Source organism: Drosophila hydei, unplaced genomic scaffold (assembly GCF_003285905.1).
Source record: "Drosophila hydei strain 15085-1641.00,03,60 unplaced genomic scaffold, DhydRS2 tig00000060-arrow-pilon, whole genome shotgun sequence".
Classification (NCBI taxonomy): Eukaryota; Metazoa; Arthropoda; class Insecta; order Diptera; family Drosophilidae; genus Drosophila; species Drosophila hydei.
In genome coordinates, this window is record NW_022045656.1 from 9,217,398 (window position 1) to 9,244,628 (window position 27,231).

Consider the following 27,231-nt stretch of genomic DNA (forward strand, 5'->3'; position numbering starts at 1 on the left):
GCATAAACTTTAAGATTTGACCGTCTAATACTTATTTTTATGTACAGATTATCCTTCTTCTTTCTGTTGTTAAATATTAAGCCCAAAAATAGATAACTTGAGTGCAAAATATTAATATTTCAGCATAATTATTTCTCTCGCGTGGAACTATTAGATATTTGACAAAACTAAGAGATTTCTGATTGAAGACTTAAATTAATTCAGCTAAAAAAGCTCAATAAACTCGCAGCTCAAGCAAGCTTCACACAATTTGAGGTAATCAAAGTATTCATCTGAAAGTCTCAGATACAAAAAGTTGCTTAAATTTATGATATAATTCACTATTTGAAGACTCAAGACATATTTTATTGCATATGCAATAATATCTATATATAAAGTTTGGCAATCTCAGCTAAGTTGCTCTCGTTAGACTGATGTCATTGCTAATTGAGCTGCTCATTTGTAATTAAAGCTAAGGCCATTTGGGTAATGTCAAGTTGTGCTACAAAAATTATATATTACATGTACAAGTATATACAAACATATGCACATAAATTGTTGTCACAAATGATAAAGTAATGCCATTAAATATTCCACATACGCCCGAGTGGCTGCTGCTGCTGCTGCACTCGCTGGCCGTGGCTCAATTACAAAAACTTTTCAATCGCAGGCGAAAAGAAATAAAACACGCACAGCTAGCTATATGTGTTACACATTCACACACACTCACACACTAATGAAACTTAAAGATGGCGCCGCCGGAAGCAAGCGAGCAAAGTTATCCCATCCTCTGATAGTTATAGCATACGTAAATGCATAAGTATATGTAGTGCAAAGTAAGTTTTTCTGATTCCGAAAGGAAGCTGGCAAAGAGATTATGCCATGTTAAGAAACAGAGGATAACATGTGAAGTAATTTTGCAAGTGGGCGAGTGGTGGGCGGCTGAGTGGGTGGCCCAACAACCACCCGCAACTACATGACAAACAAAAGATTAGTGAGGGTAGCAATCGCTTTCGAGTGTCTTACATTTGTCGAAATTAAACAATGTAAACTTTTGGTTTGCTCAACAAGCCAGCAAAGCCAAAAAGAAGCAAACTTTGTCCCCATGTTTGAGGAGTCGAACTTGGAGAGCCAGTCTCTGTGGCTGTGTGTGCCCTGACAGACGAATTGCGAGTACAAGTATGTAACTCAATTAGTTTTTACCCCAAAAACTTTATGTGTAATACATAGTTGTAGCTTTTGGTTTTGGCGCCAGTCCGATTCACGTTCTTGCCCATTTCTCTGGAGCATTTCAATTATGGTTACGTTGGTGGTGAGTGGCTCGGACCACTTCAGCAGCCGAGTCAAATATAAATTTCAAGTAATTGCTTAGCAAGTCAAAGTCCTGCTGCCACTGCTGCATGGCTGCTCCCCTTGAACAAAAGTCATCACAAAGTCGACTGCAAGTTGTTGTAAGTAATTGCCGTCTAATTGCTTATTGAAATTATTCCCCTTCTGGTAATCGATTCGCTGCGACAGATTCGTTCGCCCTACCGACTGTGCACTGCTCAATCACATGGAAATATTAAAAGTGCTTGGGGCATACGAAATTAGTATATGACACTTTGACCTAAATATGGAAATCGAGCTGGCCTCCAGCGCTTCAGCCACAATTATTTTAACTGCTCGCATTTTTTGCTGCTCGGAAATTTAAGCAAATTTATTACTTACTCTGCTGAAAGTACGTATCCTCAGCTTGACAAATGTTGGCCTTTTAATTTTATTAAAAAAAGGGTAAGCGGCCAACATACAAACGACATTCAAAGCTGGTCCATTGAAACGAGCTCACTTGAAGTTATTGATGAGCCTTAGAGCCCGGCAATAGATTGACTTTATTGATTCGACAGGCTTTAAGGAAACATTGAATTTAAAGTAGAGACGTTGCCGTGGTAAAACTCTTCGAGATTGATGGTCTCGATGGCGCCACTTAACGTTTGGGATATCCTGCTCTATGGGCCCCATTCAAGCACAAATCACACAAAGATTTGTGTGGCAGACTTCTTCTTCAATATTTGTTGCTGTTGCAGCTGACCAGCCACATTAACCGGAAGCGCCTGGCCGCAAACTTATGCAAACCAAGCGGCTGATAGCGGCGCAAAACTTGGCAACTAAGAGGCCAGAGCCCCGACGGACGCTGGCCAAGTTCTTATGGCAGCGAGCAGACGAGGGCGTTGGAAATGTGTGCAAAGCTTCCATCGGCTGGCGCCTTATTGTGCAAAGTGTTGACTTTATATCCTTCATTTAGTGGACGTAAAAAGGATATTATTAAAAGCTTAGAAAAGTAGCCATTTCCTTGAAAGTCAACGACGCGACGTCCTCCATGTTCCTCTCGCCCGCTCGCTATCATTGCTGGCCCAAGAAGAAATACATAAAATATTAGGATGCCTTCAAAAGGAATACAATACAAACTGATTTCGCTCTAGAGCAGCCAACCCACCAACACACCAGCCCACCACAGCGCAATCAGCCAGTTGACCAAAGTCATGTAGACAATGGACCGCACTCGGCTACAATTTTCCCATCTTTTATCGTAATTTTTTTGTTGCTTTTTTCGTTCTGTTGTCCGCTTTTGGTTGCGGCTCATTTGTCTTTTATGATGTTGGCTCTTTTTTGTTATTAGAAAGGAAGAAAAACCAAATACGAAAAGCAAAAAAAAAGATGTCGCTCTGGGCCGACTTTGTCATATGAAAGTATTCGTAAAAAGTCCATTATAATTATAAATGAGTTGAGCGGCCATAATATATTTTATTCCCTTTCAGCTTTCAGTGCTTGCAATGGGTGCCTGCATAGGGGAGTTTATTACGAGGCTTTGTCAAATCGACTGCCATATTTTAATGAGCAGTAAAAATGTGGGTCAAAAATAAAAAGTGCTCAGCGCAAAGAACTGATGAGAGCCGAAATATTGACACAGAAATCAAATTTTATGTTCAGAAGCTTTGTCAAAAATTTGTGCTCTTTTTATTTTATTTTGCCTTTTGTCTGTCGCTGCTATGACATATATGATAAACATAATGTTATTTATTGCATACAAAAGTATATTTGCCAAAATTACTCAATTTTGAGCCAGTTGAAGCCATAATTATTTGACTTATGCGAAATGTTTTAACTGTCGACAGACTTGAATATATTTTGTATGAAATCTTTTTTCATTAGTGAAAAAGGTTTCTGTTAAGTTGCTTTTATGTTTTCATATATAATTTTTCTATATTATTTAGTGTAGTAAAAAAATTACTATAATATTTTTATTTTATGAGAAACTCGACTAGGAGATACCCAGAGAATTGAGTCCAGTCTAGATTTTATTTTTGCATAGATACCTGTAAGATGCTAGTGACTTACTTGACAGGAATATGATAGTTAAGACTAAGTCTATGCCATTTTATATTAGCTTTAAACGTAGAGCCGGTAGCTGGCTACAACAATAGCCCAGCTCTAAAATGTTTACAATCTGAGTATTCATCACTCGAAGTCGAATATCAGATTTGCCAGCTGCCTTTAGCGCCTGTCATTTTAAGCTTAAAGATCAAAAGAAGCATTTTACTTTTATTATATATAGTAGCTATATAGATATAGAGATAAATAGATAAAATTGTGAACTCTAACTTGTGTACTTTCCTGTATTTTAATTCTCTAGTTCGACCAAATTTAAATCTTCCACAAAATGTTGCCTACTTGAGATCTCTTAAGATTCAGCTAAAGAAATTCATCAATCCATCATTCAGTCAGTAAAGCCTTCTATAAAATGTGAGCAGCTTTGGCGACTGGGTCCAAATAGTTGTCCTTTTTCTGTTGTCTGGCTGCACTTAGTGCCTCTGTTTTTTGTTCAGTGTAAAGCGGCTGTTGTTGCTTCTACTGCTGACTGACGCTGCTGCTGAGGGCAGCAATGCGTGTATAATTGCTCAGACAATGAGCAATTGTTTTTCAGCGCAGTTTTTTATACTTTTTCTTATTTGATATCGCATATTTTGCCTTCTGTGTGCGTTGTTGGCGCACATTGTTTGCATACATTTGGCTGTGTTTATTTGTTATGCAAAGAGGCCTCAAAGCGTTGTTTTCGATACATGCGCCCTTTTCAGGCAAATTAGTTTGTAAAGGACTCCGACTCACACCTGCGCCACGCCTGCCGGCTGATGTTTTCGACACACAAATTGAAAATGCATTTTAAATCAGCTGTCGGCTCCTGAAAGGCCGCGGGCTAGAAATTATTTTATACCCACATCTATATCGCATTGTTGTTACTCCAGACATTTGGTTTGGGAGGCAAGCCAGCGGAAGTGGCCAGGATATTACACTCACACATCCACATGGGGAAGTTGGCAATCCTGCGACTGTTTGGCCAGCCTCAAAAGTTTGTTTGCTTTTTCATAATTAAACGCGAAAATTGGGTTCCACTTTTAGGGAGGGGGCAGAGCTGTAAGAGTATCTGAAATTCACAATCTCTACTTCAGTCTCTCGGGCCACCCACGGATGCCTGCAATTAGTTGGCCATGCATAAGCTCATATGGCCATTAAAACAGCTAAAAGATAAACTACAGTTGCTGTCTGTATCTCAAATTAGTTGCAGTTTCTATAGAGACGCCCACGTAGCGGTCCAATCAAGCGCCGTTTTATGACTCAATACGAATGCGTCTTTATGGACCGCAGACTCTTGGGCCAGCAGGCAGCAGGGAGCACTCGTTAAGTGGTCTAATATAGTTCTGCGCTAATTTCGTAGCCATAAAATTTCAGTTGCATGCAATAAATGTCAACGGCAGGCGACAAAGTCGACGGCCAAGCTGCGTGTTACATGCGTTTGCGAAATATGAGTAGCTCGTCAAAGCCCCAGCGCCCATACAGTTAGTCCCCATAGTCTGTGAGCATTGTGACAAATTTGGTTTATTTTTGTGTGCGACCGACAGTCAGACAAAGAGACACAAGACACAATAAAACATACAAATGAGTCGCACTCATAGCCATAGTCATAGTCATAGTCTCAGAGGCGAGAACGTGCCACATTTTGCCTGCGAATTGGGTGTGGCAGGTTTAATTATGTTTGCGTTTTGTATTCTACTGCACATTAGTTTCTTTTCCTGCTCTGACAGCACTGGGCCAATGCGCGGCAGCAGACTAAAATATTATGTGCCTTATGCTAGGAGGCTTCCATAGCTAATGTATGTGGTTAGCATTGTGCATAGGAATGCGCATGGAATATAGAAAGATGTTTTGATAATTATTAGCTCAGAACTATTTTTATCAGTAGCTGTTTTGTGGGGCTTTTCTTACTCTACTGGAAATATGGCTTGGGTTTAAATAACAGACTTTGTGTCTGCCGGAGCTGCAAGGGCAGAAGAAAGAAAGAAGAAGAGAAAGACAATATCTCTTTTTTCGACCTATACATTTTCTCTACGACCTATACATATTTTATTTATATAAACTATACTGCATACAAGATTATTTTACTGACTATTTAACCTATCTCTTTTTCTTATTAGATGCATAAAAAACTTTCCTTAAGCTGTTTAACCTAACTAACTCTCTTATAATAGTAGCAAATGGACATTTTTCACTAGTTGCCATTAGAAATCACACTTAACATTCATGAGCTATTAATAAAATTAAAAAATATATATGCAAATAACAATAGAAAAGTTATAAAGTAAATTCTACTTAAGCATAAAATTTTAATGTTTATCTATCGATTTAATTGATTTGTATTCCGCTAAAATTGTTTAGATAAAAGTAAAAAAAAATATATAAATACAATTTTGGCTCATTCCCTATATTACACTAATTTTTTAAATATTTTTTTTAAATTATTAATTTTAAGTTTTTGTAAATTAAGTGAATTATTTAAATGCTTTTTAGAAATTGATAAACAATATCCTTCATATTAATAAGAATTATAATTAATATATATTTATTTTCTTAAAATTTCTTTGAGTGCATTCATTGCACACATATTCTGCTTCTGCCACGTGTAACAAAGTAGTCTTCATGCCCCATGCTTTGCCAAATCCTTGAGTCTTAGATCTGCTGTTGCTGCTGCTGCTGCAGCATCAACAAGAAATTGTTTCTCATGTTCATGTCGTCGTCGTCGTCTTCTCGGGCGTATCAAGTGTGACAGCTCGGAGAGAAGTCATAGCTATAGACTTTGAGAGACCCAGACATGCCGTACGCACATATATATATATATTTTTGAAGACTTGAGCATACAAATAGAATAACGTGAGTGTATGAACATGGACTGGAGTCCGAATATTTCTAGCGTTCAAGTTGCATTTACTGGGGCTGCTGTCTGCGCCCCAACATGTCCTACACCTCCGCCACCTCGAACGCTGCCTTGGCCTGTCTTTGAGCTGTTTAAATTGACGACAACTATATCCAGTGAGACTTTGCTTTGTGTCTGCCTTGGCCTCTCCTGCCCTGGTGCATATGCGGACTGCAAGCGCAACATTTTGACTTGATGTTGATGTTTCTTTGTTAATTTCCATGCCATGTCATTTCCCTCTGCCTTGGCTCACTTTTTTTTGTTCCGTGTCTTGCGTAAATGCTTGGTACGTGTGACAAATGTTGAACTTGTACGATTGTCTCTGCTGGCAGCGTTTAGCCAAACTTTTTTGTTGTGTTTTTATTTTTCTTATGGCAAAGATTTGTGTTGACTTTGAAGGTATTGCATAAGAAAGCAGCTCAGTGAGACAGAACGAGGGCAAGAGGCGTAGGGAAGGGTACTCAGTGAGGAGTGGGCACAGACAGGCAAGCAAAGTACATGCGACTTTTCGAGAAACGTTTATCTTTGAGCTACACGACATTTGCTGTCTACAATTAATTTGAAAAGCCTTTGCAGCGAGTTGTTGCTGCTGTTGTTGTTGCTGTCTTCAGGCTGTCTAAGGTCTTAGGCTAGAGCCAGCATTGAATACTTATAGGGATAGTAGGGTTACCAGTTGATGTTAAATGTGGTTTACTGTCTCTACTACTACCACTCTAGTTCTATCACAGCTATAATCAAAATAATCTGTTGATTATTCAGCTTTAAATATATATATATATATATATATATATATATATATATATATATATATATATATATAACTATATATCTATAACTCCTCGAAAGAATTTGATTGAACAATGCCTAGCTACAGGCTTGTAAAAACAATTTCCTTAACTTCTATAGGTACATTTTCAACTGCTTCGCCTTAAGACTAACTGAGCTCATGCCAAAAATCACTCCACCCTATAAATGCTTATAGCAAACTGCCAAAAGAAAAGAGAAAGCAATGAGTTTTTCGAGCACGTTTCAACCTTTAAACTGCTCGTAGATATCAAGATGGCCCCAAACTTCTTTCAATAAGTTTGTGGCCAGTGTCATTGCTGATTCATTGTTATAATTAGAAGTTCTATACCCCAAGGTGCGTTGCTCATTTTATTTTTTTTGTTGGCCAGCAGAGGAAATTTCAGAAACTGCCAACTGGCAACTGGCAAAGCAAATTCGATTCTCGTCACCCGCTGGTAGCTGAGATGCTCCTAGAGGCACAGCACGCCCTACACTTAATTACAGAGCTGCATGGGTGGGCAGGAGCAATAAGACCTGGCTGCTGCTGGCTGAGGGCGGTGTCACATCATTTTTCGATTAAAAAGTTTACGCGCGTAAGAAATGAAAGCTCCAAAGACGAAACGCGAATTGCGAGTGGCGGCGGTGATTGTTAGACATCCACTTAAGTTAACGCCACGATTTTCAGCGAAAATTTTACGACAGATTAACGAACGATTAACGGTATAACGTGGTGTTGTTTCGGTGCGTGCGCACGTGCCGCATCCATCGCTCCGCCCACAATCCTCTGCAGCTCCGACGCGCAATCCAGATTTCCGGTCGAGCAGATGTCGCTCGTTGCTAGGAATTTATATTTTGCAGGTGATTTGTCGCATAAAATTCAAATAATTCATAAGTCGCGAGCCGGCAGCGAAAAATAACAAGCAGCCCGCAATACCCGCAGAGACTCGCTGCTCAACCGCGCTGCCAAGCGCCCAAAAAGTATGCAACAAAATGCGGTGACGGCAACGCGGCGTATGCGTGCTAAAAACTTTTTTGTCAGCTCAAAAGTTGCCAAGTTGGTTTACAATGGGACAGGGTATCCACTCCTTCCCACTCCCCTTACCCATCCAGCCCAACCGCTGCCCAGAAAGTTTGTCATTTTCAAATGTTTGTTCGCTTCTGTGTGTGTGCCACGCCCACACCGACGCCCACATTCCAGCTGTATTTGTGCAGCGACTAACAATGCGTAAATTGTGTCTTAAGGGCGTGTAGCTGGTATCTATCTATCTGGCTTCACGATTTGGTTCTGTTTCGTCTGGTGGTTCTGGACCCATTTTCAGTTTGATTTCAAGTTTTGACCCAGCCCGTCAATTCTGTCATGTGTGAAGGCTACAAAATTGAGATTTTCATTGGAGAGTGTAAGTGGGGTCTACTGATTGTTGCTGTTGAGATGATGTGTGATGATGACGAGATGAAGATCGAGTTATATTTGAGCTTGTTTGGCATGGTGAAGGTATTCTGGTATTTTTAATTTTGTCGGCTTAGTAGTTGTTGGTATAGTAGATAAACTGAACTTGGTTAGACTATGGACTAGGGAGTTACTATTAAAATGGCAAGACAGAAGAAAAAAGAGATATTTTTTATTATAGATTTTTTAATATAAATATTTTTGTGAATTTATTTAATTTAGTTTTATATTTACTTAAAGAGTTTTCTATCAATTATTAAAAATATTTTGAAAAATATATTGAATATATAAATTTATGTATTTTAATATATGTTTACTTATTTTTATATGTTTCAATATTTTTTTATATATTTTTATTGATAACACAAAATATTAAAAAAATATTTAAAAATACTTTATTATGAATATAAAACATTTTAAGTTTTTTTATTGTCATTAAAAATGTAAAACAATTTGTAAAATTTGTAAATATAAAAATAAATATATTATAAAATATACCTATTTTTTAAGTTACTCTATGCAGTTAACTGAGCCAGAAATATGCCAAGTATTTACCAACAAAAAAGAAATTTTTGCGGATATCATGTTGCTTGCCCGCTTTTTTTCTTATCTCAATTTGCATGTGTTGCCTTCATTTTGTCACCGTCGTTTTCGGAGCATTTTTTCTGGCTTTTTGGCATGGCTTTTGACCCGCAATTAAGATTGTTGCCTCAGCCTCAACGTCCGGAGGTCGCAGTGGAATATGTTGCGGTTAGCGCTGGCAGCGCTGCCTGCGGCGCAGTTGCCATTTCATTTGCATGCTTATCAGGCGCCGCTGCCTGCATGAAAGTTTTGCTCGCGTTTATTTTTTTCTTTTTCGATTTTAGAATTTTTTCCACTCCTTGTGTTTATCTTTTGTCACATGTGTGGGCGAGCGAAGGCAGGCGGCAGGCGGCAGGCGGCAGTTTTTTCATTTCTCGTTTTGCAGCTGTTGATTTTTGATATATGGGTCCCCGAAGCGTTGTTCGTGATTCTGTCTGTGACTGCTGCTCATTGCTGGTTGTCGCGTTTCAATGCGTTTGACTTTTTGCGCGGTTTGATAAGTGCGCTTAAGTGTGTCAAGTGGTTGAATAAAGTGCTGGCAAGGGGACAAGCAGGAGCAGGAGCTGGGGCAGGAGCAGTAGCCGGGGCAGTGATGCTGATGCTGGTGGCTAAGCACATAGCCCAGAGTTTGTTGTGCAATCAGAAGTGGGCAGGAAATGTGCGTAGCTTTGCGAGTTTTCTATTGCCACAGGCGCAAGCCAAAACACAAAACAAATTCTCTGAAGTGCTGACATTTGAAAAGTGTCGCAGAAATGCTTGTAAATGATGTGATAGAGTAATGATTGTAGCTTTACTTTCGCTTCGGCTCGAAGGCAGCTGATGAATGCCTGCGGATTACAAACATTTGTTTTACTTATCTCTTGAGTGACTGTTAAAGGAGTGCCGAGCTCAGAGTTTTACTTTTTAATGGTTTTTTTAAAAGAATATTAATAGCTAAGATTAGTTTTTATTTGCAATTATAAATGATGAGCTTGGCATTGTTATATGACATTATTTGTTATTTTTGGAACATTTATTTAGTTGTATACATAAGAACTTAAGCTCTTATTGAGTAATAGTTTTTCATACTATTTTAAAAATTTCTACAGTTTTGCTTCCTTAAAAACTTTAACCTGGCCAAGAAAAGATGAGCTCGACCCTCTTTTACAAAGATCAAGCAACGCTTGAGCCAAACTATATATATTTCATAACTTCAAATAATAAACGTTTCTTTTATTTTATAAAGTAAGAAATAAATATATTTATCCAGTTACACCATATTACCATATTACCCTGTTACAGTAAACACAGCTCACAAACGTAAATCTGTGCAAAAACTGTTGGCGCAGGCTTCCGATTTGGTGAGCTTATAAAATTAATTGTAATTAAAAATTAAAATGAATTTCACATTTTTAATTATGCAATTTGCTTTTATAATAATTAAAACAAATGTTTGGCTGCCTGACAAACAGAGCCGGGCACACAAATGAGTCCCACCCACAAACCCAGTCCCACACACACGACAGCGACGCCCTTTTTTTATTCCTAACTCTTTCGGCATTTGCATGTGTCGCCTCAACCATGAAAATGATAACAAGCCAAAATGTGCGCCAAAAAGTGTGTGGTGAAAGTGGTGCTGCCTTGCTGCCGGTGGGGTTGATTGTTGGCCGCATTCAATTTGGCAAAAGATGCCACCAAATGTTGCCCAATTTGTGCGGGCTTTTGTTACTGGCTGGCAATTGGAGCCCTTGTCGCAGCCCTCTAATGAGTTTATTCGCAATTAGCTGCGTTTAACATGCAAATGCTTTCAATATGTATGAGAAGAGCAGCAACAACAACAATGACGACATCAATGAAATGGCCATTTGAAGCTTATCAAATGCATATTTGCTAGAGACACGCTACCGAAACCATGAAAATTAATTGTGTTATGTTTCCTGTCGATAAGAGCTGCTGAACCGAGCCATCGTCTTCTATCTCTTTCTCTGGCGTCTTAGCAAATACAAATATATCAAATGCCAAAACAATTCAAGTTTTGTTTGTTTGTGTATCCACTTTGAAGAGGCTAGAAAAATAAGTTAAAATTGCATTTGCATGTGCATCAACACCTTTTCAGAATGCTTGACAATAAAACTATGCTGACCACATATAAATAATATGCGAACATATTTGGACTGCATTCATCTATTCAGCAATGCTCGAGGCAACAACATTGCGGCAACTACTCTGCTCAAATATTACCAGCATTGAGCTCAGCATGCAACATGCGACTTGCATAACAATTGCAATTTGCATTTGTTGGCATAACAAAAGCTGCTGGCAATCTTCTAAGAGCCAGCAAATAAAATTTAAACCATATTTACACAAATAAAAATGCCTTAAAACTGTCATAAAAGAAATAACATGGACGATTCTAGAAGCTGAACGACTTTGGTATACCCTGTGAAAAATAAGAGACAATGACAATGACAATGACAATGACAATGACAATGACAATGACAATGACAATGACAATGACAATGACAATGACAATGACAATGACAATGACAATGACAATGACAGTGACAATGACAATGACAATGACAATGACAATGACAATGACAATGACAATGACAATGACAATGACAATGACAATGACAATGACAATGACAATGACAATGACAATGACAATGACAATGACAATGACAATGACAATGACAATGACAATGACAATGACAATGACAATGACAATGACAATGACAATGACAATGACAATGACAATGACAATGACAATGACAATGACAATGACAATGACAATGACAATGACAATGACAATAACAATGACAATGACAATGATAATGATAATAATATAATTAGTAATAATAATGTTCAGAATGACAGCTAGATCCAGATCCCTTACTATATTGACTTTATAAAGCATCTAATATACCCTTTACCGAACGATTAAACAGGGTATATAAGCAACAATAATGGGAATCTGGACAATGGCAGTTCCATTGAAGTGCAAGGAAAATGCATTGGCCATATGGAAAACTTTTAGGTACAGATATACTTACACGTATATGTATGGTGTATGTGTGTGTGAGTGTATGTGCTTGTATATATATATATTCGATTTTCTTAAACGCTGCACTTTGGTCAACAATTTCATTTGTCGTCGCTGTCTCGTTGCTGGAACAAGGACATTTCGATTGCATATGTTGCCCTGCAGTTTGCGTGGCCCAGACGCAGCTCCCCGATTTCCCATATGTGTGTCAATGTGGACCGCTGGGAGTTCTGTGTCGTTTTTAGTGAAATTGCACAAAATTGTTTTCCGTTTCGTTTCATTTCGTCGTCGTCGTCGTCGATGTTGTTGCTTCTTCATTTGAAATGTGCATTTAAAATTTATTGCAGCCAAAGCAGAAAATTAACTGCATACTGAATGCTGCTAGGGCAGTGGCATGCCCTCTTTAGCCTTCCACATTGCTGTTGACAATTGAAATAACAATTTGCTGGCGTTCGCCTGCCGGCCAGCAAAAGTGCTTCTGCCCATCGCCATTTGCCAGTTGCCAACATTTTGTAAGCACTCCCTAAATGGAGGCCAAGCAAGCAGCCAGCAGGAAATGGCCAATGAACAGCTGGTCCTTGCACAAATCAATTGCACGTATCTGCAAGTGTGAGTTAATGAAATGTTTAACAATTGTTCGGCCTTTTGCTTGATCAAGTTGACTCTGCGCTGGACTGTTGCCATTTTGTGTAATATAATTTGCTTAAAGCTGATTGTGATTGAATTTGATATCATGATTGAAGGAATTAAAAGGAAATTTTGGGGCAATATTTGCTTGGCTAGAGTTAACATTTTTATGGCCAAGAGCAAGAACTGATTGGAGAGTTTGTGAAATGGAATATTCAGTCATATCAGCAGGTATCAATCAGATCAGTACTCAGCTCTAAGAATGCTCAATCTTTATTATCTAGAGCTAAGTTCCTTGACATAAGCAAATACTCAAGTCAATGGTGCTGCTCTATACACTAGACCTTATAGCATTATTCTCTACATTCTTTCTAAATGCCTTTCCCATTCGAGCTGCAGCTAAAACCTTTCTATGGCAACCTTTAAGCAAAGTCTACAAATCTGTCTTAATAACTGTTCGCTTTAATCATGCTCTGAGCAGATCTATCTTGTTCAGCTTTTTGTCACTGATTACACAACTCGTTAAGAAGAACTTTCAGACAGCTGACCTGGCTCATCAATAAGCAGTCGACCATTTCGCAACGCAGCTTTCAGCCCTTTTTGGCCTAGCAACAGAAATATGACCACAAAACAGGCAAAAACAAAAATGTAAATGGGTTTCTACTTAACACTTTTGAGGCACTCGACACATAAAACGTAAACAAAGTGAGCTAAGGACTACGGCAATTGATTGATTGTGCCAAGAAGCCTCAGAGGCTATGCAAAACAAAAACTTTTCCCCAATTTTAATTAACATAAGCGGCTTATGCAGTGGGTCTGAGAACTGTTTACGATTTGTGTGGTTCGACGCTTTGTACTTGCTGGCGATTAATAAATTAAGCAATATAGAGAGCAACGTGCCGAGGTGTCGGAACGTAAGCAATGTCCTGTGTCGTAGTGGCTGTCTCCTGCTCTGCTCTGCGCTGTCATGTTGCAAACGCACTCAACTATCAACAAATCAGTCAAAGTCTAACTCTGAGCTTCCTTCAGCTTAGCAATTTGCAGCTTAGTGCGTGTCTGGGAGCTAAAAAATGATAACTGTGTGCAGTCAACTGTTATCACACGCCCCCACCCGCCCACACGCTCGTATCGCACGTGCACACATGACCCGACCATGAGCCGAGTCGAGGAGACAAACAAGCATATAAATAATTGAAATGTTCAGCAACGCAAGAGCCACCCAGGCCAATCCCATTGGGCTGGCACTTTGGCAAAATTGCAGCACTTTTGAAGTGGTGCTGTGCGCTAGCTGGGTGGTGCTGGGGCGCTGCTGACCCACGCTGACCTACGCTGGCAAAGCATTAAGCAATCAAACATTTGATTTTCATTTATCGCGTAATCAAGCGTAAAAATAGCTTCGTGACCAAAGTAACTCATCATCATCGTTGCCCTATTTCCTGTCACAGTCTCCACCCTGGATGGGTGTCCACTTATGGCTGGTGTTGATGACATTACGACCATTTGATTGCTTCATTTTTTTTTTTTTGCTGGCCACGTGTATCCATCAAGTTGTCTTTTGCAGCGTAAAGAAGACAGAAAGGAAAAGGTTTGCTGATTTGCGCCCAGGGATAAATTGCGTCCGCATCTTCAGTTGGCCATTAATTGCTCGACTCTGATCCCGGGCTGTCAGCGAAATTGATGCCTGCTGTTCTTAGCTGATTAAGTGTGTAGTTGATGCCTCGCTCGTGCCATTTCGGCCATTTGCAGATGAAGCTGACGCAACTAATCTAGCCTTCCTTTAGCTATAAGTTTGCAACTTCTTTTTCAGTTCGCTCCTTTGCTCTGGTTAGCATTCACTATGACAATCTTTGTGATTCAAGTTTTATTTGTAACTGCTTTACACTTTTACTAATAGTATTTTTTTATATATTTTTTTCATGCTCGTACTCCACTATTCAGCTTGTTCAAAGAGAACGTTTACTTCACAATTTTACAAAGTTTTCTTTAGAAAAAAAATTTTGTTGTTGTCATGGAAAGCTTTCTAAGGTAAGTCAGCAAAGGTTTTAAGGAAATTAATAAGACTTACTTCATAAAAAATATGTTTTATGACTATAAATTGTTTAAATTTTGAAATTTTGTTATATATTTCATTTAACTATTTTTGCTCTATTTTCAAGACTTAGCTGCAGCTAATTGGCTGTTTGTTTCACCCTCAAAATCTAACTGAAATTAATGGCAAAAATACTGCAAATATGAATTGCTTAGTATAATTTTGTAAAAATTGTTTATAGTTAGCAACTGAGTGCATTTAATGAACGCTGCCAGAGTCAACATTTCAAACTTGTAAATCTGTTTTAGCCAAATACAATACTTCAGTTCCAGTTCAACACCCACCTGCGATGACAATAATATCTGTACGAGAGCTCAGGTATGGGCATTTGATAAATGCTTGACTGGCGTTGACAATGCCGTTGATGTCTCTGACATGTTTACACTCGACTGATTCTCAAGTTCATTATTTGGTACACTCTCGTTTGTACTTCGAGACGACCTCAAGACATGTGCAGTTTTATTTGGGTAAAAAAGAGAATAGGTCGCATAATACAAACACATTTACGGTTAACGCTAATCATAATATTTGGCACTGTTCAAATTTTAAAGTCGGCAGCTTTAAGGTCTCGCTAGACGACAATTGTCAACGCGCGCATAATTCTCGGCGTACGAAAGGTCACAAATGGCAGCGTTGTTGTCGTAGCTCATCTCGGCCACCTTGAATTCCGGATTGATGGCAATCTTAAGTATATATGAGCCGCGTGGCAACTCGGTTATGTCTACCCACTGGCAGTCCAGATTATATAGATAAACATCAGAGCAGTTGACAGAGATTCCTAAGAAAAGCGATTTTAAGCCGGCTTTAGAATGTTTAGCACTTGCCCTTACCCTGATCCCCAAAGTTGGCGCAGTTGTACTTCCGGGCAACACCTGGCAGGCAGCTGCTGTCCTCCAAGCAGAACGAAGCTTTATGACCCTGTGCCACCTTGCGCCCCTCTAAGTCGAATATGTCAAAGGTAGCGAACACCTCCATGCTGTGGTAGTGCCTGCAAAGCAACGAGAAAGCTATCAAAACCTTTTTACAGCTATCACCTCCTCGTGCTTACATATGACACATGTGCCACTCCCATTGACTCTTCTCCTTGAAGGGCCTGAAGTCGGTGTTGCCAGCGTTGATTGCGGCTGCTGTGAACTTGAGCAATCTTCGCGTCTGATAACGCCAGTTGGGACTGTCGCGCTGTATTTGATAGGCCTCGTTGGAGACACAGTTCTCCTCCATGGCGCACTGCATCAGTAGCATGGGCCGATCCTCGAGGTGAGCCGTTTGCTCTATTTCATAGTAATCCACAACCAAATCGGGCGACAGATAGTCACAGATCACAGCAGCCACATGCTGCCTGCTGCCATGGCAGCTCACAATGCCTCGCAAATGATTGTGGTGCAGGCAGTCCGCCAGCTCTGTTTCATTGCCATAGCACTCGGTGCCGCTGAGCATGGGCCGGGAGACATTGGCGCCGCCAAAGTAGTCCGTCTGAAAGGCTTCGCGAGCGTAGCCCAAATCCAGCTGACGGCAGACCACATTCGCCTCCAGCATGGACCAGCCATCCGCACAGATGCTGCCCCAGCGCTGGCCGTCAATGCGCACCTCGACGCGTCCCTCGTTCCTTGAGCGACCGCCGCGCAGCCTCACATACAGACGTGAGCTGGGATGTATGGGATACTTGGGCAGCTGGCGCTCATCCTCAAAGGCGGCTGGCGGCGGCCAAACGGCATCCATTGGCGGATGGCATATAACGCCAGCTGCCTCGCTGGGCTCACAGTCGTTGACTCCCCAGCCCTCAAAGTGGCACTCGGTCAGCTCCTGTTCGTGTCCCTCGCAGTAAAGATTGTCCATCCAGTAGCGACGCCGCGCGGGCCCAAAGTAGCCGCTGTGGGTGAAGCGGCGCAGCCCAAGGAAGCCCAATTGGCGGCACACGATCTCGCCCTCAGCGCCATCCCATTCATCATCGCAAACGGCGCCCCATTTGTTATTGTGCAGCACCTCAATGTTGCCTGAGACGAGAAGGAATAATGTGTTCAGAGCCAGTATTGAGTAGCTTTTCATCTCATTTAGTTGCCATTAAGGGGTAGGGAAACAAAGCCAACTCCTACCTTCATACTCGGCATCGCCGCCAACTAGACGTATGGCGCCCTCTTCCTTATTTAGTGTCTTGATATAGCGCTGCACGAGCTGCTGGTGCGCGCGTCGCGCATCCTGAATTGATTGATGCACGGCTGCTGCGGCCAGATGCGCGCCTACTAAGCCTAGACACAGAACGTGTAGGACCAACATTGGATCGACAAGTAAATCGCGCTGATACGAGCTGTTTGCATTTGCCTGGGTTGGCTTGCGCTCGAGAACTGAAACTGAGTCGAATACGCAACAAAGTTCAAACGAAAATTAAATAGCGAATGAAATCATTTAACTATGAACTTCAGGTATGCTCAGGCCCGCTCTGGTGGCATCTACTTAGATCTATCTACACATGTAGCTGATGCGCTTCAGAAGCTCGCTCAGCGTGCTCAGCGCTCAGCGCTCAACGCTCAACGCTCAACGCTCAACTGACGTCAGCGCCTGGGCAAGGGCGGAGATTGAGCGCGCGAATTGCCATATAAATCGCCAACATTCGTGCACGTCAATAGCTTGAACGCAGCTGCCGTAAGAGCATTTGCTGCTGAATGCATTTTTTAGCCTAGTTCCATGTTAGTCCTAATCTGACAAACACAAAATTTTAATATGCCAGAAGCGTTTGTATTACATGCAATGAAAGCATCTGTTTCTTGGCATGCAATCAAGACTATTGCCAATTGGGTGTTACCAACTAAGCAATGCCCTGTTTATAGTGCGTGAACAGCTGAAGAGAGAGAAAGAGAGAGAGAGGGAATTCTTCCTTAGGATATATCGACTCATTGTTAGATCTTTAAGAATGACAGCAGAAAAAAAATGGGGCCAATCGGGACTTGATAAAAAGCACTGGAAAGTCGAAAGCAGTTTAAAAAAAAAAATATAAAATTAAAAAAAATGTACTTGTGCGTCGGCCGGGAATCGAACCCGGATCAACTGCTTGGAAGGCAACTATGCTGACCATTACACCACCGACGCCACTTGATTAGCCCTCGACCAAACTAATATTTCCAACACTCTGAATTCTCAATTTCTCAGCAGCCAAAGTTAGCCAAGCAAATGTTGCTCTATAAACAACATATTAAAGGGAAACAAAGAGAAAACTTGTTTGATTTACTCACATCGCGTTTGCAATTAGAATAATATTCATAGAGCAGCAATAATAAACTACTTTGCGAACAGATGACGAACATTAAATGAGGCTTCCTGCATGCCCCCAATGCATTTTCTAGCACTTCCATACGACATTGCGAAATTTGAAAACTCAACAAAACTGAAATATGGAAAACTATGCCATAATTCAGTCAGTGAGCACAAAAGCAAAGTATTGCAACATACACACGAATGTATGTTGTTATAATTGTTGTTGTTGCTGCCGCTGCTGCTACGATTATCTCTATCTGCATGCATAGCTGGCAAACTCATCAAGGGAAACCCATTATATTTGGCATGCAGCCATTTGAAACGCCGCAAACGGCAAACGGCAAACGGCAAACGGGCAAACATGCAACATTGAGAACTGAACTTGACACTGAAACAAATATCACTAACAACAACAACGGCAACAGACGGTAATGACATTTGTATTTGGCTTGGATGTCAGTTGCATGTGTGTGGGTTGGCCGTGTGTGTGTTGGGTGTGTTGGGTGTGCTTATTAGCCAAGTGACAGCATAATCGTAATTGGAAATCTAACCCGATTAGGTCAGCGGAAAAGAGCACAACGGAAAATAGTAGAGAGAGAAAGACAGAGAGCAATGAGATCGAGAGCCATATGCAAGTGGAACAGTCAAAGTCAATGAAGCGTGCACCAAAAACAGCCGTTGGATACATTTGCAAGATCAGTATGAGTACACATACTAGTACATGTCATATAAAATCATTGTACTTTTTTAATACGTATAAGCAGAGCACGTCGAATGCTATATACTCTGCCAGCAGATAAGTATGAGATATGCAGTGCAGAGTCTGGTAGTTGAAGTGCAAGCTAATAAAAAGGCTATAAAGTTGGTTTGGAAAATGTTTTTTTATACTTTAAAAATAATATATAGTTAAGAAAACAAATTACTATGACTTGATTATGGCTTTAAGTTGTCCAAATAACAACAGCGACAACGGCTCGAGTGCTGGACTCTGTCTCTATAAATAATTTGCAAATCTATATCCATTATACCATTCATACATATTAAAAAATAACCTTTATAACTTGTAGATAAGAAAAAGGAGAAGTACCTTAAATACTTATATGAGATAATTATCTTATGATATTAGGAAAGATAGATCGATCTACTGACATCAGTTTAATAACTACGTCACTGAACTATTTTCCTTTTTGACCGAAGTTAAGCACATTTCTATAATCCATAAATGTCCCAACAATATTAAGCTATTCCCCTCAGGTGTACAACGTAGCAACTACTTGAAAATAAATATGATGAGTCTGCAGCCACCAACTGCACATTGCACCACATCTTAGTGTTAGCGAATAAACCCAGCCACCTCCTCCCGGTGGAGTGAAGCAAACTTAAAGATCTACTTCTATTCGCATCACTACACGAACTGGCTATAAATATTACCAGTCGAAATTAATTGGATAAACGTTTTATGATATTGAATTATGATGGCCGGCAGAGTTGGGGTCATTGCAAAGAGTTTTTCGCCTCGGAATTCCCACACAATTCAAGCGGCCAATTTTATGAGTGCGTAAATTCCAATGGCAGTTGCCAAAGGCGTAAGGACAACGACACAAGCGCAATCCTTGCGCTGTCCTCGGCATCGGCAGCAGCGTCATGCACAAAGGTAATAAAATTCGATATAAAATCGTGTAATAAAATCATTACTGGCCCTTGCTTTGCGCTGGCCACTAAAATCAAACTGGTCTGGCAACGCCAACGGCGTTGGGCAAAAACGTGCAGGCGGCCCAGGATATGACCCAGTCTTAGTCCAAGAGCCCAGTGCCAATACCACTCTCAAGCCCAAACCCAATCCCGATCCCGATCCCTATCCCTGTCCCTATGCCAAGCTCAAGCCATAAAAATGGCAACGTGTGCCGCTGGCGAAGCAAAGCGACAAGTTAAAAGAGCAAAACCAAAAGCAACAGCCGCCGCCGCAGCCGCGCATCCTCCACAGGCGATGGAGCTGTAAAAATAAGATGAAACCAGCGCGAAAATAATTTGTGTGGGTTCTTTATTCATCCACTGCGCTCGAGGGCCGGGCTCAGGAAGTGTAATAATAGGAAGTAAAAGGGCAAAAACTGCTTAAAGGATATTGAAAAGCGATAAATTGCTTTATTACTTAAGTGAGCCAACTGATTAGGTTAGTGTTGCACTCGCCGAGTGGCTCATTAAAGAGCCAAGCTCGCAGGGTTGCAGGGAAAAAAAAGAAATCGAAAACTGAAAGTAACATAAATCCAATAAAATGTTATAACTATTGCCATTAAAAGTTCTAATTAGCTTCGACTTGAAAATACACTGTGATATTTATAAGTGTGTATCTTAATATGCCTAGTTGAAGAGGTAAGGGCATCCGAATAGCGTAGGTTGAAGTAGTATAGTGCAGTTCACCTGGTAAGGCATCAAGTCTTGTAGCTGGAGCATTGGAGTCTCATATGCAGTACACTGAAGTTGATTAAAGTTGATAAAGATATTGCTAAAAAGTCACTTTTGTGGGCTTAGAGTCTTGAAAACAAAAGCTTTCAGTTACTTGCTTATTTCAATTTTAAATTTAAATTAATTTAAAAAAAATTGACAGGTTGTTTATTATAATTTTAGGATTCAAATAATTTAATCAATTTTTTTAGCTCTTGTTTTATATAAGCATTTATATATATGTTTCATTTGTTTTTATATTTTAAAATATTTGTCATATTTTTATACTTCATACATCAAACAGACGCTTTACTGCACGTAATTAAGCATGTGACTTAAATTAAAAAAGTTATATTATATATATTAATATTTATATTTTGCGAATTTTATTTTCTACTTAATATTTTTTATCTAAGTTTTTATTTTTTATTATATTATTTAATTTATATTATTTATATATATTTTTTATGTATTTTTTTATATTATATATTTTTATATATATATTTTTTAAATTATATTAAATAAATTAAATTATATAATATTTTCTAAATGTATAATATAATATATTAATCTGAAGAGCTGTCAAATATTTTTAGCTTAGTTTTAAAAATCACATAGCAGCATCTTTAAGTTCATAACTTCGGGTTCACGTACACATACACACATACATACACACGCACACAGAGGGCGGGCGGGCGTTCCATAAGTTCATTTTGCACAAAGCTTCCAAAACTGACATTAAAAGCTGTGATATCTCTTTATAATGATAGCATGTATGGCAGCTCATTTGAACATTAATAAAATTGTATGCCGCTGACAGCATAAATGTCACCAAAGTGCTATTAAAACTAAATTATTGCTGGCATAACCATGATTCATTAGGACGAGCCGAGAAGACGTTGGGCAGAAATCATAAAAAAATATATACGAAATGTGGCAATAACTCGCAAATTTGTAGCTAGCTTAAATACAAGAGAAAAAATTGTTTATTAATTTGTAATGCGAAGGCGAAGCCCAGCAAAAATGCGGCAAGGCGTGTTCTGCTTTGAAAATGTGCCAAAAAACAAGAGAAGAAAAAAAAACTTTACAATCGGCGAATGCCTCGGCTTTAATACCCTTTTTATGCGCATTTCAATGGAAAACGTGGCCTGAGACAAAGAGACAGTAGATGGGAGCTGGGTGCAGGGGGCTGGGAGGGGCTGGCCAAATGAAATAATGGAATTAAAATGCGCCTTTTGCTTTGGCAAACTCAGTCAGTTGGACACACAAAAATACGAAGCAATAAAAACAATAATGAAATCAAAAGAACGAAAACAAGGCAAAGGCAAAGGCAAGCGCCGGAATGGAACCAAGGGAGTGGGCATTGAAATGGATCGGTTTTCGGTTGGAATTATAATGAGCTTTACTTTGATATTTTGTTTTGCTCTTTCGTTCTCTGTCTATCTTTTTTATTTTCTTGACCAGCGTTGGTCGAAAATGTTTTAAGAAGATAATAAAATTTAGTGCAACATTGAAAATTGTCTAAAATAATAAATTTTCTTTAAGTTTATTTGGCTTGCCAAAATGACAATCTCATTATCATTAGGTTTTACTTGTAAATAGTATTGCGACCTTTGAAACCCCAATATCAATTACCTTAACTCACTTACATTTGCTAAAGATTTCCATATTAAAGTTTTTTAAATATTTAAAAAAATATTTAAATTAAAAAATCATTTATTGAAGCGTTAAAATTCGCCTGAACTTCCAGACAAACTGTCCATCTGCTGCAAGTCGTGTATAAATATGTATATATATATTGATGACAATATGGAGATATTGTATACAAATAACAGGTGGCATTTCCGGTTTCGTGCACCATTGGGCACACATTTTTAATGTTGCAATGCAAATTGCTGTCGTCGTCGTTGTTGTTGCTTTTATTTTCATACCAATAAATACAAAATACAATAAGAGCTTAATATCGAGACGATAAGACTACGGGCAAGTGGCTTAAATATGCTGAATAAAAAGGTAAGCTGCATTTGCGATGTTGAGAGCTGGGTGCTTGCAAATACCCTACCAAGCGTGATATGAAAGGGGTTGATAGGTCATCAGTGTAGAAGACTTGCTTTGATTATTATTTAATAATGGAACTAATATACCTAAGTTTTTATCTTCAATCTCTCATTGATTCAAGATATCAATACATATTAATAAAATATATAACAAATTTATGCCTATTTGCAACTGATCAAAAATATGTATCGATCGAGAGAACAAGCAGAATCGATCTACCTTATATATTAATTTATGCTTCTATATCATTTGATGCTCAACTTATCAATTTCAAATTGAATTCTTGCGCATTGCTTAGATACCAGTAGCAGCTCCAGTGTAAATCGTAGTCGTTTCTCAATTTTGGCTATATTTTAATTTCGTTTTGCTCTTTTCTGTCTATCGATTGCCTGCGGCTGGGCCATGCCGGGGATTTGCGACAAAACTTTCCGCTTATTTTGCCGTCTGTCTCCAGACGAAAACAACATCGTCGACAACGCCGCCTGAACTTATGTGTGCAAATATTTATTTTCGGATTTTTATGAAGTTGGCTAAAAAGAAATCAAAAGCAGAAACCGGAAAATCTCCGTGTTGCGTCTTGGCTAATAAAACTCAACTTAGGCAGACTCTGTCAGCCGCATGCTTGAGTCAATAGCCGCTGGGCTGCCTCGCCGAGTGCTTTAATAAGTTATTGGAAAAGCTCCAGCCCAGAAATCAATTAATTTATATTATTTTTATTTCTCTTTTAGCAACTTGCTGCTAATTGAATTTTCTATAAAACAAATATGTCGATAAGGCTTTAAAAAAAAACTAACAATTGTTGCACTGCTTTCATGATGTTCTGTAGCTGGCAGAGAGCGAGTGGCTAGTGCCTGGGCCTGTGCGCCTGCCCGGTTCAGACTAAATGAATTATGTAACATGTCTAGCCATTTAGTGCCATAATTCAGAACAATCTATGCCAACGCAGACACATCAAAGCCGGACAAAACGGGCCTAGTTTAGGGCGTACGCTGGAAAGGGAACCAAATTGCTCGGCAGCGAGACAAATTGCATTTGCATAGGATAATTGGAATTGCATATTGAAAAATATTTATGCCTCTAAATGGGATGCATAAAAAGGCAACAAAAAAAAATATAGCGATGGAAAACTATAATTTGCTGGCGGTTTTGTGGCTTTTCCAGCAGAAACAAAAAATAGTGTGGGCTTGTTTATCCACTCGCACGAAATGAGTTTGAAAAATTGAAATCGTTTTTATGTTGAGGCAAATTGGCTTAACAAGAGAGCTTAGCTCTGATTATGCATGCGATTGCAACTGAAAAATACCTCTATATATATATATATATATGGGCTAGAGTACTTTATTTACAGATTATTTTATTTTTCTGAACATTTCAATATCCTTTCTCTTAACTATCCCTTTACTTTCATTTCGAGCCCTATCAAAAAAACATTTTTAAAATTCAAAATATTATCAGACTATTTATGTGTATGGAATGCCGGTCGCCGTTCGTTTGGTAGAAGCTCTGGCCATAGTAACACTGATGGCTTTGATTACATGCGTCTCTCTCTGTGTCGTGATTGCGCAGCATTCGCTGAGTCTTGTAGTAACATTCATAGAGGTGCGTACGCTTGAAAGTTGAGTCTTAGAGATACTATGTCCATGCCATCCTTAGCCAGCTGCAAACATACTCGATGTCGTATTGCTTATGGCCGAAAAATTGTTGGTAGGCGCATTGGTATGCAGTGCTACCCTCATCAATACTGTCTGTTGTGCTCTGCATGTGATTGGATTTGCTTAAAGAATCGACTTTCATCCACAATCCCGGTCTGACAGACCTGTACAATAATTTTGGTGGCTTTTCGAACTCTCGTCCAAATTGGTAAAAGGAGTAGATTTTTGCATTTTTTCTATACTTGCTCCAGTAAAATTTGATATAGAAACAAGTTTTAAAGATTTTAAAATGATTTTTTCCTATTTTTTTCAATACAGTTAACAATTTCGCACATTGATAAGTATTTTAAGTTTACTCAACGTCTGCTGTTGCAATTCAAAGGCACTCTTTGGCCCCCATAACAAGCGCACGACAGGAAAAGCCAAAGCACAAAATATATAAAGGCTCAAACACTAATATTCAATCAAACAATTTCACGCCCCAATAAATTTTTTTAACCAGCCGGCGGCTAAGCACAAAATGCGCTCGATTGCAGCAAATATGCGCTATGCTTGAAAAAAGGCACTAAAAAATAGAGATGTCTTTAGCGAGGACTAACTACCAGATACCCTATATGTAGAACAGAAAAAATTTAAGTGACAAATTTTTCGCATTATTTATTTGTAAAACTCACAAAAAATTTCATAAATTAAGGCATATTGTTAATTATATAAAAAATTTGTTATTTAGGGAATTACAACTTTGAGCACTGTTGACAACACATTTAACAGCTTATAGTTATTTTTTGTCAAGTTTTGTTTAATATTTTATTACACTGCACTTAAGTTTGTAAATTATTAAAAGTAAAAAAACTACTAAATTTATTTTAATTGATTTTAAAAATATTTTTCTATTTTTTATTATAACTTAAACTTGTGTAACTCTCGAAAAAACACCCAAATATACCTTAAATTAAAATTATATCAAGCTAACTTACAGGCTTTGAAACGCCGTCTTTTACACATCAATATTGCTCACCCTACATCATTAATATACCTACTTGTTTGTTGTCACTGTGCACAGGGTATGATATAGAAAATGAAATTGAAAGGACGTTTGAAAATAACTATTTATGCCTCAATATACTAACTTTGCCTTGTCGTGTGCATAATTATAATGCCAAAAGGCCTCTGTCGACTGAACTTTTTCCCACTTTTATTTGGAGCGGACACGTCAAAGGCCGCCTTTAATGTTTTAGCACCTTTTGTGCTGTTTATTTTATTATTTAGTTATTTATCAATGTTGCAGGATCGTTGCCGCACCGACAACAGCAATGGGACACGCTGGCATTTCGTGTAGGAGTTGTGCTTGTTGTTCGTGTAATTCGTGTTTTGATTTAGTGCCAATTTCGAGCAGAAAAATTGTTCAATGCCTCAGGGGCAAAGTTAAGAAAAGCAAAAAACTCGCAGATTGCAGACGGAAATTGAAGCGGCCCGAGATGCCAGTTAACAAGCGAAAGAACAATAACAACTGAGTCACCCGAGGGTCAGATTTTATGTTCTGTGGCCTGTGCGTGCTACAGCCAACACCTTGCAAAGTGGACCCAGGGAAGTTAAACGCTTGGCACCCAGCTCGGGCAGCGACTTGCTCAATTTAAAGTATTTTTATTTGATCATTTATGCCTTCTTATGTTGGGTATATCTGCCTGTGGCTTCTCCAGCATCAGGCGATACCAATCTGCTAGGAACGTCTGCTCGTTGCGCTGCTTAGTCAGATTGTATTTGAGTATGCCCGGATTGGCAATATAATCGAAACGATAAACGGCACTGGCGTTGTCCAGCTGCATGACGCTGCGAATCTGCATCAGAATATCAGACAGAAGACTTATGCACATTTCGCTCGACCAATTGTTGATCTGTAAGCATAAGCAAATAATAAGCAGAGCAAATATTATTTAGCTTAACAAATCACATTATCTTGAATTAGTGTAGTCAGCAAGCTCGTGCTGACGCTCTGCACATGTCCAGAGCTCTGGGGTCGAGCTATGTAAATTTCCTTGACATCCTTCAAGCAGCACTCGGACCACCAGAGTAAGGCTTCTTCCGGCTGTGGCTTCCATTGGCTGCATGGCTCAGTTGAATGCGATAGCATCACTTTGCACTCCGCAAATCTGCTTGATTTCTTGTTCAATGCACTAGAAACACTCAAATTAGATTTGAACTGGTGCCTAAAGCAAAGCAAATACCCACTGTTTGTGCTTAGCGTGATGGCCACCCATGATGGACGCATAGACCACGGAGAGTTCGCCAATTTTGCACCTGAACACGCCATGAAACTCGCCGCCAGTACATCTCAAAATTGACGATTTATCAGGTGTGTCTGTGATGTAATTCATGAATGGGCTGTTCTAATGTTCAGTTACTCATTCGGCTTTACCTGAGAATAAGAATTGCTTCAGCTTCGCTTCCATTATTTGACGATTTCGCTCTGTTGCCAACTCCGCTGGAGTCAGACCCGAATGACTGGGCTTCGTCAAGCACAAGTAAATCGTGTTCCGATACCTGCTGCCCAAAATGCTCCAATTACGTTTCATGTAGAGCGTACGCATCAGGGTTTCCAGCACATCGGCCCGAGTGACAACGTCCGCCTGCACCGCACAGCTTTTGACCATTGCGTCTTGGTTATCTCTAATAAAGTAGAGCATTTTGTCCAAATACTCAGCATGGTGGCCATGCTCATTGAATAAAACATGCTGCTTATTGAGATTCAGGGGAAACTTGTCTGTCTCCGGCACCACTAGAAACTTTAACTCGTTCGTATCGGACCTATAGAAGCGCTCGCTCGTCACACTGAAGCCGCCAATGACTTTCGGCTGTAGCGGCAAGATTTTCTCACTCAGATTATTTTGATTATTTTGCTGTTTCATATACTCAGCAAGCTTAAAAACTACTCGAGTAGAAGAATCCATGGTAAGGACTAGAATTAATGAAGTTTTCTCTTAACTGAAATGTCAAACGCCAGTGTTGAGC

General features: G+C 39.4%; 3 protein-coding genes and 1 non-coding gene across 4 annotated transcripts; 1 reads left to right on the forward strand and 3 right to left on the reverse strand.

Moving 5' to 3' along the window:
• Positions 1 to 15,244: 15,244 nt before the first annotated feature.
• LOC111601227 (lysyl oxidase homolog 3B) lies at positions 15,245 to 17,183 on the reverse strand. The gene is made up of 4 exons (XM_023317724.2): positions 16,915 to 17,183; positions 15,870 to 16,815; positions 15,652 to 15,809; positions 15,245 to 15,599 (listed from the first exon to the last, which is right to left on the reverse strand). Exons 1-4 carry the CDS (start codon positions 17,093 to 17,095, stop codon positions 15,382 to 15,384), a joined length of 1,503 nt encoding a protein of 500 aa, XP_023173492.1. The 5' UTR covers positions 17,096 to 17,183; the 3' UTR covers positions 15,245 to 15,381.
• Positions 17,184 to 17,833: 650 nt separating this feature from the next.
• Positions 17,834 to 17,905, reverse strand: Trnag-ucc. The gene has a single exon. It is a non-coding gene; the product is annotated as a tRNA-Gly (tRNA).
• A 6,053-nt stretch (positions 17,906 to 23,958) lies between these two features.
• Positions 23,959 to 24,916, forward strand: LOC111601257. Its single transcript, XM_023317762.2, has 3 exons — positions 23,959 to 24,169; positions 24,224 to 24,430; positions 24,541 to 24,916. Exons 1-2 carry the CDS (start codon positions 24,044 to 24,046, stop codon positions 24,347 to 24,349), a joined length of 252 nt encoding a protein of 83 aa, XP_023173530.1. The 5' UTR covers positions 23,959 to 24,043; the 3' UTR covers positions 24,350 to 24,430; positions 24,541 to 24,916.
• Positions 24,917 to 25,851: 935 nt separating this feature from the next.
• LOC111601261 (protein cutoff-like) lies at positions 25,852 to 27,222 on the reverse strand. The gene is made up of 4 exons (XM_023317767.2): positions 26,639 to 27,222; positions 26,452 to 26,581; positions 26,174 to 26,396; positions 25,852 to 26,117 (listed from the first exon to the last, which is right to left on the reverse strand). The coding sequence occupies exons 1-4, from the start codon at positions 27,168 to 27,170 to the stop codon at positions 25,875 to 25,877; spliced, it is 1,128 nt and encodes a 375-aa protein (XP_023173535.2). The 5' UTR covers positions 27,171 to 27,222; the 3' UTR covers positions 25,852 to 25,874.
• Between the last annotated feature and the right edge of the window lie 9 nt (positions 27,223 to 27,231).